Raw genomic sequence first — 17,294 nt, forward strand, 5'->3', positions numbered from 1 at the left:
TATTTTTAATTATTTTTTAAAAGATTCTGTTTATTTATTTGACAGAGATCATGAGTAGGGAGAGAGGCACGCAGAGGGAGAGGGAGAAGCAGGCCCCCTGTTGAGCAGAGAGCCCGATGCAGGGCTCAATCCCAGGACCCCGAGATCATGACTTGAGCCAAAGACAGAGGCCCAACCCACTGAGCCACCCAGGTGCCTCAGCAGGTACTTTATATGAGCAAAAATTTCTGCATAGCAAACATAATCTGACAGGCACTACTTCCCATGACAGGCCCACCATAAGTGTGTACATATGAAGAGCATGGAACCTCTTGGTGTTTGGTACTTAAAATAGTCAGGTTTGCCTTTTCCATTCAACAATTTCTCAATCCCAGTAAAATGGACTTGGAGTCCACCTCCTGTATCCTTTTTTGGATATAAATGATTTGGGCAATTGCTGAGGATAGATATAAGGACAGAGCTTTACAGGACACAAGACTGGCCTTGGATCCTGGTACCACTACACAATACTTTTTGGAGAACAACTAAACACACACTCTCCAATTATACTTCCTCAAAGGGAACATCCCAAAGGATGTTCTATTCTCTGACTCCAGGTGTGCCTCTGAGTCCATGTACTGAGAAGTGAGAACTGAAGGAACAGGGGAAAACCAAGAGGCCTTGGAAAAATGATGCCAACGTTAAGTGATAAGGGGATGTCAGAATGAGACTATATGTCACACTGTGCAATCTTTTCTTCCATCTTTGGATCCCAGCTCATTTAATAAATGAGAAGTAGGACATATATGGAAATTTGCTGAGATGTGGGTTCAAAATGATCTAGTCAGCTCATTTACCTCATGGAACTTAGAACTAACAAAAGTGGAAATACTGAACTGACTGAGAATTCTAAAGGATAGTGTGAGGAGAGGACCCCAGATATCCTGACTTTCCCCAAGAAGGAGCCTGCTGAGACCTCACCCTTCAGATGGCGGCATCTGTCAGAACTTTCTTCAGGATGGTGTTGGTGTCCTTGGCGACTTTGTCAAGGAGGCGCCACTGATTCCACCCTCTAAGGTAGGAGAAACTGGCATAACCTACAAATGGGATTCTGTTCAGAACCGAATATAAGCAAGTGTCTGTATTACAATTTGTCCATGATAATACCCAGTCCCCACTGAGGACAGTGTGTAGATCCTGAGACTTCATAATGGCCTTGTACTCCTCCATAGGTTTTCCCATACTCTGGGCCACCTCCTGGAGAGACTCATCATCCAAACCAAAGAATGAGTGGCAGGCATTCAAAAACTCCTCAAGATCATCTGCATTCTGGATGCCGAAGCTGTCCTGGAAAGACTCTGAGCCTGTTTGCCTCCAAAAAGTGATTGCTTTGTCATTAATGATCTTCCCATAGGTGTCAGATAGGTTCTGTTGGGGCTCATGGTACCTGATGTCAGACACTTCTCTGCACAAGCTCTTCCTAAGCTCTGGGAAGCCATGCAAGAAGGGGTCAAAGTTGGAGACCAGAAATATGATGGGTTCATACACTCCCTCATTCTGGAGAGCTACCCGGATATTCTCTTGGATATCCTGCAGGAGCTGTTCCTTTGAGACTACTTGTGTACTGAGGTCTCTGTCCAGCTTGGTCCAGACAACATAGAACCTCTTTCCCTGTCCCTGGATGATTTTGGCAAGCTTCACGAGATTCATGCTGAACTGTTCAGATGCAATGATGATGAAGAGGTCATACTTGCTAAACTGGATTTCCTCCAGATAGGTCTCCAGGCTTTGGGTGGCAGCCCCTGTGCCAGGCAGGTCCCATAGCTCCACATTGGGCATGTCGGAGGAATGGTAGAGAGTAGGTTTCTGGGTGGTTCTTACCACACCTGTGGGAGCTGAGTCCTCCTCCTCCTGCCCAATTCTCCGCAGTGCATTGATGAAAGAGGACATGCCATTGCCAGAGTCCCCAGTCACTGCAATTCTCACTGAGGCACTGGATGCTGTCTTCATGGTCTCCTTGACCGCAGAGACTATCTCCGGCAACTTCCATTCTTCGGAAGCTTTTTCTGTGTTCCTGACATCCGACATAGATAAGATGTTCCAATCTTCATGGTGTGGCCCAGCAGAGGTGAAGGATGTAGGTGATGGGGTGTGAAGGGACGGGGAGGGCTGCATGATGTTGCTGATCAGTGGACTAACCTGCAGAAATAGGAAAAGCAGGGGGGTTGGGAAGACCAGGCACATAGGGTGGCAGAGGAATCATCACAGTTGATATCCCAGACTGAGGGAGTCAGATCCACACCTAACTCGCTGTAGGCCTTTTGGATGAGAAACAACAAGCCCCTGCAAAACTGTCTGATAGTGTCTCAAAAATCTAAACATATTATTCAGTTACAGAAAACAAGGAAATCCTCCCATTTGTGATCATATGGATGGACTTTGAAAGCTTCATGCTAAATAAAATAAATCAGACAAATACTGCATGATCTAACTAACGTGTGGAATCTAAAAATAAAAGAAAATAAATTCATAGAAAAAGGGAGCAGACTTGGGGAGAGGTGGAGGAAGTGGGTGAAAAGTGGGGGAGAGTGGAGGAAGTGTCCAAAAGGTACAAGATTTCAGTTGTAAGATAAGTAAGTACTAGGGATGTAATGTACAACATGGTGACTATACATATCACCATGATACGATTTATAGGAACGTTGTTAAGGGAATACATCTTAATGCAGAATGTTTTCTCTTTCTTTCCTTTTTATTGTATTTTTATGAGATGATGGATGTTAGCTGAACCTACTGTGGTAATCATTTCACAATATATGTAAATCAGATCAGTGATGTATACCCTGAAACTTATATAGTGGTGTTTGTCGATAATATTTCCATAAAACTGATAAAATAATTTAAACAGAGTCACCAAATGGCCCAGCGATTCCATTGCCAGGTATATACCTGTGAGCAGTGATGACATACATCTATGTAAAACCTGTGTGCAAATGTTCATAGTAGTATTATCTGTAATAGCCCTCAGGTAGAATTAACATGGTTGTCCACCCACTGTTCAACAGATAAACAAAAGTCGTCTATCCACACCAGAGATCAGGACTGAGCATGAAAAATAAATGAAATACTGATACCACCCACAAAATAGATGAACCCCAAAACATTACTCTCAGTGAAAGCAGACAGCACCTTGGACCATATGTTCTATGATTCTATTCACATGAAATGTCCAGAAAAGGCAAATCCTTAGGCACAGAAAATATATGGGGGTATTTCCTTCTTCTGAAGGGCAAATGGTAGGAGGGAAAAGAGGGGTGGCAGTCAAGAGGTATGGGATATCTTTTGGATAATGAAAATGTTCTAAATTTGATTATGACGGCATTACAACTTTGTGAGTATATTAAAAGCTACTGAAAACTTGAAAGGGCTGCGAATTGCTGAATGTATCAATTATATCCCCGAATCAGGAGATGTGCACACGTTAGGGACTCAGAGGAGACTGCTGAGGAATGCTCTGCAGCTCTGGTGCCAGTAGACCGCTCCTAAGCAGGTCACAGATATGAATGGCCTTGAGCAGAAGAGTGTCATGAGGGTCTCTGTGTCAGGTGCACTTAAGTCCTCCTCCACCCCAACTGGGTGAGCAGGATGTCCCCCTGGGGATGTCTGCAGGGCACAAGTAAGCTTATGACAACACTGAATATCCTTCAATCCTGAGGACCCACACATCTTCACTGCATATGTCTTCAGAGTCCAGAATAATTTAAAATTTTTTTTGATAACAGTGAAAAGTACATCTTCTTTCCTCTCAAGACATTTTCCATATCGTTCACCGCTAATTGCATACCTGGGGAATCTCTGTCCTTCATCCACTTCAACATCTAAGTTACACAGACTTTCCAAATAATAACCTACTGATTTTTAAGTCAATACTTAGGTTTGTACATGACTGTTTATCTTGTTACTGTTGTGATTAGTATTTTAGGTATTTAAGTTCTCTTGTGAATATTCTCTTGTAAATTGTGCCCTGAGGTAAAATCTGCAAGCATTTTATAAGGCAGGATTGGGAAAGAGAATTGGTTGGGATTACCTAGGGGATTCTCCTCCTGGGGGATACACACAAAGTGCTGGCTGGTGGGCTTTCATAGTCCTACAGGTTATGAATCTTTGCTGTGGTAATTTCCCCTAAAGAACCTACAGTTTCATACTAATAGCATTTTTCATACAGCTAGAACAAACAATCCTAAAATTTGTATGGAGCCCCAAAAGACCGCAAATAGCGAAAGAAAACTTGAGAAAAAGAAAACAAAGCTGGAGGTATCATGATTCCAGACTTCAAGTTAGATTACAAAGCTGTAGTGATCAAAACAGAATGGCACTTATCTCATATATTTTTGTGTTTTTATGAGTATGTGTATAAAACCATTTTTTTTAAAGATTTTATTCATTTATTTGACAGACAGAGATCACAAGTAAGCAGAGAGGCAGGCAGAGAGAGAGAGTGGGAGAAGCAGGCTCCCAGCTGAGCAGAGAGCCTGACGAGGGGCTCGATCTCAGGACCCTGAGATCATGACCTGAGTTGAAGGCAGAGGCTTTAACCCACTGAGCCACCCAGGTGCCCTAAAACCATTTTTAAAGTAAACATCTTTCATTAAAATGTAAGTGTACTAAAAACAAAGTAAAACAAAACAAAAAACATCTGTATGGTACTGGTGCAAAAATAGACACATAGATCAATGGAACTGAAGAAAGCATCCAGAACTAAACTCAGAATTATATGGTCAATGAAACTTCAAGAAACAGGAAAGAATATCCAATGGAAAAAAGACAGTCTCCAACAAATGGTGTTGGGAAAACTGGACAGCAATATGCAGAAATAAATTTCTTACAGCATACACAGAAATAAATTTCTTACAGCATACACAGAAATAAGTTCAAAGTGAATTAATTATCCAAATGTGAGACCTAAAACCATAAACATCCAAGAAGAGCGCATAGGCAGTAACTTCTTTGACATCACAACTTCTTTCTCGATATCAATCCAGAAAGGAAGGGAAACGAAAGCAAAAATAAACTATGGGGACAACGTGAAAATAATACACTTTTGCAGAACGAAGGAAACAACAAAACTAAAGGTAACATACAGATTAGGAGAAAATATTTGTAAAGACATATTGATAAAGAGCTAGTATCCAAAATATATAAAAAAACTTATACAACTCAACACTCAAACGCCAAATAATCTAATTGAAAAATGGTCAGAAGACACAGATAGGCTTTTTTCCAAAGAAGACATCCGGATGGCCAAGAGACATATGAAATGATGCTCATCATCACTTATCACTAGGGAAATGCAAATTGAAACTATAATGAGATATTACTTTACAGTAATATTCAGTCAGAATGGCTGAAATCAACAACACAAGAAACAACAGACATTGGTGAGCATGTGGAGAAAGGGGAAACCTCTTACACTGTTGGTGGGAATGCAAACGGGTACAGCCACTCTGGAAAACAGTATGGAGGTTCCTCAAAAGTTAAAAATACAGCTAACCTATGACCCAGCAACTGTACTACTAGGTATCTACTTAGAATACAAAAAAAACTAATTCAAAGGGGTACATGCACCCTGAAGTATATAGCAGCATTATCAATCATAGCCAAACTACAGAAAGAGCCCACGTGTCCATGGACTGATGAATGGATAAAGAAGATGTGGTATATGAATACAATAGAATATTACTCAGCCACAAAAATGAAGTATTTTCATTTGCAATGTCATGGTTTGAGCTAGAGAGTATTATGCTAAGCAAAATAAGTCAGAGAAAGACAAATACCATATGATTTCACTCATGTGTGGAATTTAAGAAACAAAACAAACAAGCAAAGTGAAGCAAAAAGACAGAGAGAGGCAAAAGAAGAGAGAGACTCTTAAGTATGAAGAACAAACTGATGGTTAGCAGTGGGGAGGTGGGTAGGAGGATGGGTTAAACAGAGGATAGGTATTGGGAAGTGTACTTGTGATGAATACTGACTGATACACAGAAGTACTGAATCATTACACTGTACACCTGAAACTAATATTACACTGTATGCTAACTAACTTGAATTTAAGTAAAAACTTTAAAAAAACTACTCTTTTTATGTGCACAAATGCAAGTTTTAAAACATATTAAAATTCAAGACTGCCTCTTTGCTGAAGAGTTTCCCTATGAGCCCCATGAGGCCTTCTATTCCATGAGGGCTTCCCTTCCAGACCCATCTATGGGGTCTCCTGATGCTGCTGGGAGGCCAGTCCTCACACTGAATCAGAAGGCCCAAAGCCCATCTGTAGGAGAAATTTCTCATTGGCCTACAGGTCCTATGGTGTAGTTTCTTGCTCTCCTCCTCCACCAAACCCACCCCACTTGCATCTTTACTGATGGGTCTGAAGAAGACTTTCCTGTGATTCTTCTTACTCCCTCCAACTCTTACCACAGTGTAGGAATGTCCTGTTTCTGTGAGTCTGTCTGAGCTGGGTCTTTTGCATGGCATTTCTTGATTAATCTTCCCCAAGCTCTATTAGGTAAGTGATATTATTCCTAGCTACAGATGAATGTATTTCCCAGATGTGATCTGTGAGCATCTCACAGATAAGAAATAAGCTTGACAGTCTGGGAAACAGTATGGAGCTTCCTCAAAAAGTTAAAAATAGAACTACCCTATGACCCAGCAATTGCACTACTAGGTATTTACCCAAAGGATACAAACAGTGATTTGAAGGGACACATGTACCCTAATGTTTATAGCAGCAATGTCTACAATAGTCAAACTGTGGAAAGAATCCAGATGTCCATTGACAGATGAATGGATAAAGAAGATGTGGTGTGTCTATATATACAATGGGATATTACTCAGCCATCAAAAACAAAATCTTTCTATTTGCCATGATGTGGATGGAATTAGAGGGTATTGTGCTAAGCAAAGTAAGTTAATCAGAGGAAGACAATTATAATTTCACTCATATGTGGAATTTAAGAAATAAAACAGAAGAACATAAAGGGAGGGAAGGAAAAATAAACCATGATGAAATCAGAAAAGGAGACAAATCATGAGACTCTTAACCCCAGGAAACAAACTGAGGGTTGCTCAAGGGGAGGGAGAGGGATGGGGTAACTGGGTGATAGACATTAAGTAGGGCACTTGATATAATGAGCACTGGGTGTTATGTAAGACTGATGAATCACTGAACTCTACCTCTGAAACTAATAATATACTATATGTTAATTAATTGAATTTAAATAAAATGAAATAAAAAAAGAGAGGGAGGCAAACCATAAGAGACTCTTAACTATAGGGAACAAACTGAGGGTTTCTGGAGGGTGGTGAGTGGGGGGATGGGCTAAATGTGTGATGGGCATTAAGGAAGGCACCTGTTTGGATGAGCACTGGATTTTATATGCAACTGATGAATCACTAATTTCTACCCCTGTAACTAATTATATGTTATATATTAACTAAATTGAATTTAAATAAATAAAAAGAAGAAACAAGCTTGAAGATTACAAAGCAATGTTGGAGGATCCCAGATTTACTCCAATAATGTCATTTTCTGTTTCTATCTGGATAGGAGGGGAGGGTGATCCTAGTTAGTGCTGAATATCCAGCCCCAGGGGCTGAGGGATGGCTGGATGATGAGATGCTACTCCTGGAGATGTGGGTCCACTTACTGCTATCAATTGCCACTTACCTCTCCCTAGACGCACCATTCTTAATCTGGGGAGAGAATGGAAATCACAGTCCTCTCTCAGCTCCCATCCTCACAACACATTAAGGAAAACTCATTGCTTTCCAAGTATGAGGAAAAAATCCTACAATGTGTCATCACATCTTAGAAACTGTTACAGGGAACTTGACTGCCCCCCCCCACCCTTGGGAGATGGATGCATAATGATATGATCAGGAGATGCTGGGAGTTCAGAGGGAGGGAATCTCTTGAAATATGATGTAATCACCATCCCATCTGCCTGGGGACCAGAGTCCCTTGGGGACTGTGCCCCCAAATCTTCAGGGTCCTCCACCAGGAGCCCCTATGACAAATTTGAGGTGCAATAGGTCAGCAAGGATGGTGCCTCCTCCCACAGGAGGGCAGATGCCCTGAGCTCAGTGAGGGGGTGAATGACATGGTGGGGGAATATGCATGGACAAAGCTGGCTAAAAGCCAGAAAGATGGAGCTCTGGTCTGGGTCAGGCTGGAGGAACACTCTGGAGTGAGAATCCCTAAGAGTAGCCTTCCCTTACCCTTATACTCAAAGCCCTCTTTAAGACCTCTCTTGACCTTTCCTAACAATAGCCCAAGTTCTTGTTTATGGGGGAACACAGAGGTTTCCAAAGGTCTTACCAGCCGTCCTGGCTCCAGGGAGATGATCTCCTGGGTGAGTTCCAGGCTCACTGACTTGGTTTGTATGAAGGGGTTTCTTCTGCTCCTGAGCATGCTATGTATTCTGGTTACCTATAAGTTTGCCTCTAGTATGGGATGGGGAAGGCTGGATGTCCTTATCAGTGGTTCCATGGGACCCAGGCTAGCTAGGACATAGGAACTGAACTAGAACAAGGATTCAAGAGCTCTTGAATCCTTTTCTTGGTTTGTCTAAATCCCATCACAACCTCCACATGTACCCATCTCACCTTGACTTCCTGTGTGTTAGATCAATTGAAAAAAACAAAAACAAAAAAAACCAAAACACCTCTGTCTCCTCAAGAGATGAAAGTCCCAGAAAATATTGTGTCATCCCATGTTAGATGCCTGGTATAAAAATACACATATACAGGTCTTGGCACTTATAGTAAATAATTCCTTAGACTCTCTGGTGGCCTTAGTGCCCGGCAGGTATGGGACATATTTCTGTTAGATGAATGAAGCACAATGCATCATTGCATATCCTTCACTCCTTAGGTGACAGATAAATTAACTTTTCTTCCTAAATCTGTCATCTGAAATGTTGAAGCCAGCTCTGCCACAGCCCTTTGGAAAGCAAGTAGGGGCTGGTGAAGAGTATGAGCTCCCCACCCCAGGGTTGCTAAGGGAGGTAAGCACAAACTTAAAATCTTCTGGGTCATTTCTGTGACTATGTCTGACTCAACCATGTACTTTGCAAAGGTCTCTTCACCTGAGCACCTGTGCTGGGCCCTACTGGAGGGGGTGACTGAAGCCCTACAGCACAAGCCACAGCTCCCTGTTTCCCACTACCTGCTTATCTAGTCCCTGCCTTGCTCGTGGTGCTAGACAACCCTGCATGTTGGACCCTCTCAGGGTCCTTTAAGACAGCAGTATGCCCATGTGACACTGCCAGGCCAGGCTGGGACAAGGGTAAATCCACGAGAGGTAGCAGGTCTTCCAGGAACGGTCAGTGTGCAAGTGCTGGTGTGTGTGTGTGTGTGTGTGTGTGTGTGTATATGTATGAGCCTCCAGGACACCAAGGCTCAGAGCACTAACCCAGAAGTTGAGGAGATGCCAGCAGAAATAAGCCTGGAAAGCAAGTGGCCCCCAGGCTCACTTTTTTGCAGGTCATACCATGTTATACCTCTGATCTTCCCTATCTGGAGAGGGTTTGAGGGTCCTTGACTAAAGAAATCTATACTTTTATGGAGGGAGCTCAGGGAGCAGATTTCAACTGGAGAGGGCAGTTGTGCTTGCAAGGAGAACCAGACCCTGCAAGCAGACCTTTCAAAGTCTTCTGAAGGACACCATCAGTAAAAGACGCATTTCACAAAGGAACTAAGTACCCACGCAGCACACATGCACTCACACACATGCATACACCTGACGAAAGACTTTACCAACAATTTCTCTACATTCCATTTTGACCTATTGCATCTGTTCCAATGGGTAACTTTTTTGAACTCCGGTTATACTGCACCAAATAGATTTCATGATCTAAGAAGCAGAATGAAGAACACTCATTAGTGCACTTCCCATGCACTATAGAGTTCATGTCATGCCCAACGATCTGGAGCTATGAAGCCAGGATCAGCCTTGGCCCAGACAAGAAATCCGAGGCATCAAGGACTTTTGTGACTTTGAACTCACTGTGGATCAATCCCCACATTTCCCCCCATTTTATCAGCATAGGGAAAGGGTGAGGGGGAAAAATATACATACTGCTTTATTCTAGGAAAGTGTAATAAACATCTGCATCATCAGTGGGCATGAAACACAAAAGGACCGGGTCTGGGAAAAAGTATTTCAAGAGTCCACCTCATTGAGGTAAAGGATGGAGGTGGTGTCCAGCAATAGGGACAGTTTCTCCTATGCAGATACACATGTCCACTGTTATACATTGTCTAAGGTCTGCTAGACCCCTTGTCCCTGAAACCCCACCCCCATTCCCTAATCCACAAGAGGTTCAGCTGGACTTCCCAATTCCAGATTACCCCAGAAATTGCCACTGTCCCATGTTCTACTTAGACTCTAAGAGACTAAGAATGGCAAATGCTGCTGTCCTTTTCCAGGCACGGTCCCATCAGAAGGACCCCCCCCCCCTCAACTGCCAACTGCCATGAATATGGAGATGAAAGGCCCATTGTCTCCACACTAGAAGGTAGAATTGGTTTGATGCAAACAAAGTACAGGGTTCTGAGTTTATCCTCTGAAGAATGTCAGAGGGGGGCCCTGCTGTGAATACTCACTGAAAGGGATAAGCCAGTCCCCCGAGCTCCCCTGCCCTGGTGTCAGGCTCTGCTTTTCACGTCTTTCCTTCTGCAGGGTCATTAGCCACATTGGGTTTTACCCCCTCTCACCCCTCTCACTCACCTGCTCCAGGAAGCAGAGGGTGACTGTGATCAGGCAGATGGTCCTGCTGGCAAGTTAGCCCTCCCAGGGAATCGGTCGAGCTCTCAGGCAGAGATGCTTACGTCTGAGATCCCTCACAACAGGCTCCAAGCTCAGATTGCTCCCGAAGGAAGGAAGGGAGTTGTGCTGGGTTGAGGTTGTCCTAGAAATAGTCCAGACAGAAGGGGCAGTGGGGAGAGGAACCAGGAAAGAGAAGGCAATCTCGCAGAGTTTTCTGCCCAGTCCTTTCAGCCCCAGAGCTGTGCGATTTCTGAGTAAAGCTGGGGGCACGGCTTGGCTCGGGGGGAGGGAAATCAGAGTGGGCTGCTTTCAGTTTCTATTCCTGGAAACTACTCCAGTTCTCAAAACAGGGCTGAACCGGTTCCACCTTCAGCATTCTGGAGGGTGGGGGCTTTTTGGCAGTTGCCCTGGTTTGTGCAGGGTAATTTGAACACTTTCAGCCCAGAGGCTCTGAGAACAGCTGCCTTATACCTAAGAGTCTTACTCTGATGCCAGTGTCCAGACCGGTGAGAAGTCCATATTCAACCCCCTTGAGGCTGGCCGCTCAGATGGGTGCAGACACTGCCTGCCAAGTTACTCCTTAGAGCTGCCCAACGTGTTCAGCTCAGCGGCTAACTCCCTTCCGCCCGCAGAGATCAGACTGCAGAAGTGACATCCATGGTGGATTTCTCTTCCTGCCCCCTGCTGTGACCTTCCCTGGTGTCAATACACCTGCCCCAGCCAAGTGAGAGTCTGAGCTCAACACAGCTCACGAATGACTTGGTGAGTGTAAAAGCTGCGTAAACTCTCAGGGATTGTTCCATCCTCATCCTCCTGTGGGAGCAGCAGTGAAAGACCCCCAGGGTGTTTGTGTTCAGAAGGGAGGCCCCAGAGAAGGGGCTGTGTGACTTTGATGGGGTGAAAAAGGAGGTCTGTTGTACAAAGTTTCTACCGAGATTGCAAATGTTCATAACAAGTTATGAAATCCTTCTGTGGCTAAGATCCTGTGAATTCGTCATTGTCATCCTTGATTCCTCCCTTGGGTCATGAAAGGACAGCTGAGAGGTTGTGCAGAGGAAAGGCAAGGATAATTTTAGTGAGCCTGTTACAAGGGACATGGCCAACAGAAGGAGCTGCCTTTGAACTTTGACACCACAGAGGAGGCAGAAGGCTGGAAGGTTTGGACTGTACTTGTTCCAAGATCCCAATGGGGCCATGAGCATGGGCCTTCATAGGACCCTTCTTCCTGAGGGACATTCACCACACTAGGCCATCAGCTGCACTGCAAATGTCCTACCTGAGTGAGTCTTTTCCTATAATTGTAGTTCCCCTATGCCATGCTCCTCCATGTAATGAGGGCAGTGGGAGGAAGAATGAAGAGAGAAGCCTACTCTTTTCCTGTCCCTGTTGCAGATGTCTCACCCAGTTGGAGGAAGGGCTGAACTCTACAAGAGTCTGGGGATTGTGTATTACACTGACTGGACATCTACTCATCTGAGTGGAACCAGGAGAGGAGGGATTTCTAAGCCATTCGTTCCTAAGAAGAACTTATTTCCCTTTTCTCTGAACAGAGAGAACGTAACAACAACTTTATAAATCATACTTCCTCATTTCCTAATGGTGATTTAGGAGCAGCAAGTCTGAGTCTGGACCTTGAGCTGTGCATTCTGGGGCATCAGCCCCCAGCCCCTTGGGTGCAGAGGACACTGCAGACCTCAGCCAACCCAACAGAGAGCACCATGTCCAGAGTGATTCTCACACACTGCTGGGGAGCAGATGAGCCCTGGGGAGCCCCTGATGGGAGCTTTCTCTCACCCTCTACAAAGAGCCCCATCCCTGCCGGGGTACCTGGGCCTCAGAGGATTTTCCTGCCTTACTTCTGAGAGCTGTAATTGGCTATCTGTGTGTGCTCCTTTGCATCCACGGCCAGTTGTCAAGGTCATGTGTGAGCCTGCCATTGCTTCTACCTGGAATTTCCATCTCTCTTGCCCAATGCTTCCTCCCTGAATGATTTCTCAGTCTTTGTCCCATCATTGCAGTGATTGTACGTCAGACGGAGAACATTTCTCTGATGTCCCCAAAATATGGCAGGAGGGAGAGATTCAGGACCGAGTACACACAGAAGAATAGACACAGCAACAATCTGAAAAGAACTAAGATATTTGTCTATTTTATATCTTTTACTTACTCATGTAATACAATGATCACTTAAACACTGAACAATCATCCCAAGAAATATCTCCCTGTGTGTTCCTATTTACTCTAGCTCTGTCCCCAGCCCCTGGGTGACAATGTCATGCAATATGTGTTTATGATTCTTTTATTTGTGGTGTTATCACTTATATATGCATGCCTAAACAATATATTGCTTAGTTTTCTTGAAGCTTTATTTAAGGGGTGTTCTATGGGTCCTTAATATTTAATCTTTTTTAAAAAGATTTTATTTATTTATTTGACAGACAGCGATCACAAGTAGGCAGAGAGCAAGCAAAGAGAGAGGGGGAAGCAGGCTCCCTGCTGAGCAGAGATCTTGATGCGGGGCTCGATCCCAGGATCCTGAGATCATGACCTGAGCCAAAGGCAGAGGCTTAACCCACTTAGCCACCCAGGCACCCCAATATTTAATCTTAACACTATACTAAAAGATTAATTCCTCTCTATACTTTCGATGCTGTGTAAGTCAACTTATTTATCAGTTCTCTGTCAATGCCTATCCTCTCCGTTTCACAGTTATGAAGACCTCTGCTGGGAGCATATGTCCACATGTCTTCTGCACATTTTTGCAGAGTGATTCTTTGGTATAGTGTTAGGAGTGGAATTGCTGAGTCCTAAGGCACATGAATGTGCCATTTTATGATTTGGCCATATTGTTTCTTCAAAGTGATTGTATTGATATACATTCCCAGCAGCCACGTTTCAGAGATTCTATCAATCAACATTCTCACCAGTACCCAATTTTTCCCGACTTTTGAAATTTTTCAGTCAAACTAATTAACACTGTCATCTTGTAGTGCACAAAGGTGCATTTGTCTCATTAGTAGTTAATCTGCAGTATTTTCTCTATTTTTTGCCCAAATATGTTTCTTTTTTTTGAGAAAGTTCTATTCATGTCATGCTGAATTTTTTTTTCACTTTTCCCTAGTGATTTATGGAATCTTTAAAATCTTTCCTTCCATCGATCCTTTTTTGGTTACATTAGTGCAAATTATCTTCTCCAGATTTGTGGATATTTTTAGACTTTTTTTTTTGTATTTGATTCCATAAAGAAAAACTTTTCACTTTTCTAGAGTCAAAGGTATCACACTGGTCCATCTGTTTTATACAGCTGGCATCTTGGTATCTTTATACAGGTTACATCTCCTTTAAGAAATCTTTCCCTAAGAACAGCTATGTTCTCTTCTTCAGTTACCATTTAAATTTAGGTCTTAAGTTCATCGGGAGTTGATTATCATAGGTGAAGTAAGTAGAGATTCAGTATCCTCTGTCCATATGGAGAACCGGTTTGTCAGCTCTGTTTACTAGATGGTGTCTTCTATACCGACTGACATCCAATGTATGTCTCCCAAGCAACAGAATTCCACACATGTCTGAATCCCATGCAAGACTGTGTGTTCCTTTCTGTGGGCCAGTTGGTCTACCCCTGTGCCAGTATCCAATTGTCTTAGATACTATGGCATGGAAATAAATCTTATAGCTCCTCTTGTAGATCCTTATGGATATAGATCCTCCTATGTTCTTCTTCTTCTAGAGATATTTTGTTATTTTTCCTCCTGATCTTCCATATAAATCTTAGAATCTAGGCACCTTATTCCCTTTTTGTGTCCACTTCCCTGGTATTTTACCAAATTTCCTCAGGGCACCTCCTGGTAGTGGAAGTTGTTTGTGAGTTATTCCCATAACCTGCCAGGGAAATCTATGCCCAAGTGGGATGATGGGGCAGCCAGCAACAGGGCCCCTAAAAATGAAAGAAATGGAAAGACAGAGAGAAGTTATAGTCTTTTTTCTTTCTGATGGGAAATACTTCTCAGTCACTGAAAGCTTTGGAAACTTGTTCACAACCTTCTTCCCTGTCCCCAGGGCTTGCCTGGGAGTCTTGGCTATATTACCTCACAGGAGTTATCTGAGACCTGCCTTTCATGGTCCCTGGTGTTTCTCTGCCCTCCCTCTGCTCCCTGAGCCACTGAATTCATAAGATCATCATGTTTCTTTTCCTGGAACTGCTTGTTCTGCAGAGAAACAATAGTTTCACTTTCGTGTCCTATAAATATGGGCCTGCAACTCTCAGCCAAGCTCTCATGGCAAGTCAGAGGCTGCCATCCTTCCTGTTGTTTTCACACTTTCCCGGGCAGGACAGAGGTTCAGGGCAGTGACCTCAGGAGCACTCGGTGCCTACATTTCTCAAGGAGGACAGTTCTGTGGAGTGTTCCTATGTCAGAGGCTCCTGGTATACTCCACTAGACTCAGCATTTTCTGTTGTGTTAGTGGAAATATTTGTGATATCCGACATCAGAAGCCCCTTTTCTTCTCGGAGCTGATGAGTGAACAAATTATGTATGTGAAATGATGGGATACTGGGTTTGAACTTGGAGAACTGAGCAGTTAAGTTTGGCAAGTAGAGAGCAAAGATTCCATTGAGCTGCTTGTGCCATTCTCTTTGCAGAAGAGAGAACCATTGTCTGAAGATATGTCTTTTCCTTCCTTTTTAAGAAGCTGAGGGACACCTGGGTGGCTTTGTCGTTAAGCATCTGCTCAGGTCATGATCCCAGGGTCCTGGGATTGAGCCCTGCATGGGCTCCCTGTTCAGCAGGAAGCCTGCTTTTTCCACTCCCACTCCCCCTGCTTGTGTCCCCTCTTTCACTGTGTTTCTATCTGTCAGATAAATAAATAAAATCTTAAAAAAATAAAAAAAATGTGAACGTTGTACGAAAATTTAAAATAAGTAGAATTTTTACTAGGTGACTACCTAGTTTAGTTTAGAAACTAAATTATGTTGTAATGTGAATCAGTCCTTCACTACCATAGAGCTGTTTAAAACTCTGAGTTTTTGTAGCCATAGCAATGCAAAATAATCCTTAGTTGGGCATTATTTTTGTCCATTCAGGCCCTAACAAATTCGACAAACTGTATGGCTTATGAACAGAAATGTACTTCTCATACTTCTGGAAGTTAGAAAAACCCAGTTAAAAGTACCTATAGATTATATAGTTAGATCTCATTTCCAAGGTGGGCATTTCTTCCTGTTACCTCACATATTAGAAGGGGCAAACTAGCTCTCTAGGGATCTTCTGGTGATGACCACTTTGGAAAAGGACAACAGCATTTGCCATTCTTAGTCTCTTAGAGTCTAAGACATTGGCAGTTTCTGGGGTAACCTGGAATTGGGAAAGTATATCTGGAACACCAGCTGGACCTCTGGTAGATTAGGGACTAAGGGTGGGGTTTCAGGGACAAGAGGTCTAACAGACCTCAGACAATGTATAACAATGCACATGTGTATCTGCATAGGAGAAACTGTCCCTATTGCTGGACACCAACTCCATCCTTTACAGATGATGTCAGTGAGGTGGACTCTTGAAATTACTCTCTTCCCAGACCAGGTCCTTTTGTGTTTTATGTCCATTGATGATGCAAATGTTTATTACACTTTCCTAGAATAAAGCAGCATATATATATTTTTCCCATCACCCTTTCCCTATGATGATAAAATAGGGGAAAATATGGGGCTTGGTCCACATTGGGTTCATTCACAAATATTCTTTTTTTTTTTTTTTGTAAATCAAACCATTTTAACTTTTTTTTAATCATGTTTTAATTTAAATTCAATTAATCAACATGTACTGTATTATTAGTTTTAGTGGTAGAGTTCAGTGATTCGTCAGTTTTAAATAATACCCAGCACTCATTATATCACCTGCCCTCCTTAATGTCCATCATCCAGTTACCCCATTCTCCTACCTCCTTCCCTTTCAGCAACCTTCAGTTTGTTTCCTTATGTCTCTTATGGTTTGTCTCCCTCTCTGATTTCATCTTGTTTTATTTTTCCTTCCTTCCCTTTATGCTTTGTTTTGTTTCTTAAATTCCACATATGGGTAAAATCATATGATAATTATCTTTCTTTGATTAACTTACTTTGCTTAGCATAATACTCTTTGGTTCCATCCATGTCATTGCAAAAGGCAAGTTTTTTTTGACGGCTGCATAGTATTCTTATCTATCTATCTATCTATCTATCTATAAACATACACACATATATACATATGTATGTATACACACACACACACACACACACACATACACACACACACACACACACACTCCATCTTTATCCATTCATGTCAATGGACATCTAGGCTCTTTTCATAGTTTGACTATTGTGGACACTGCTGCTATAAACATTGGAGTGCAAGCACCCCTTGGGATCACTACATTTGTATCTTCAGGGTAAATACCCAGGAGTGCAAAAGCTGGGTCATAAGGTAGCTCTATTTTTAATTTTTTGAGGAACCTC

The 17,294-nt window shown here is 42.9% G+C and overlaps 1 protein-coding gene across 3 annotated transcripts; it reads right to left on the minus strand.

Moving 5' to 3' along the window:
* Positions 1-736: 736 nt before the first annotated feature.
* On the minus strand, positions 737-11,045 carry LOC116861448 (immunity-related GTPase family M protein-like). 3 transcript variants are annotated; one of them, XM_032848035.1, is made up of 2 exons: positions 10,871-11,045; positions 737-2,179 (listed from the first exon to the last, which is right to left on the minus strand). In XM_032848035.1, the coding sequence occupies exon 2, from the start codon at positions 2,152-2,154 to the stop codon at positions 964-966; it is 1,191 nt and encodes a 396-aa protein (XP_032703926.1). In that variant the 5' UTR covers positions 2,155-2,179; positions 10,871-11,045; the 3' UTR covers positions 737-963. The 3 variants fall into 3 exon arrangements, with proteins under 3 accessions (XP_032703926.1, XP_032703925.1, XP_032703923.1); XM_032848034.1 differs by lacking the exon at positions 10,871-11,045 and adding an exon at positions 10,769-10,863 and having other exon boundaries at positions 737-2,178; XM_032848032.1 differs by lacking the exon at positions 10,871-11,045 and adding an exon at positions 8,357-8,464 and having other exon boundaries at positions 737-2,178.
* Positions 11,046-17,294: the final 6,249 nt, after the last annotated feature.

This window comes from Lontra canadensis, unplaced genomic scaffold (assembly GCF_010015895.1).
Source record: "Lontra canadensis isolate GAN:19392208 unplaced genomic scaffold, GSC_riverotter_1.0 scaffold199, whole genome shotgun sequence".
Classification (NCBI taxonomy): Eukaryota; Metazoa; Chordata; class Mammalia; order Carnivora; family Mustelidae; genus Lontra; species Lontra canadensis.

Bases quoted from the DNA above. Each gene is read 5' to 3' on its own strand.
- LOC116861448 (XM_032848032.1), bottom strand. From the start codon at position 8,449: ATGCTCAGGAGCAGAAGAAACCCCTTCATACAAACCAAGTCAGTGAGC. The intron at 2,179-8,356 runs GTAAGACCTTTG...CTATTTCTGCAG, and splicing joins CCCTGGAGCCAGGACGGCTG to GTTAGTCCACTGATCAGCAA.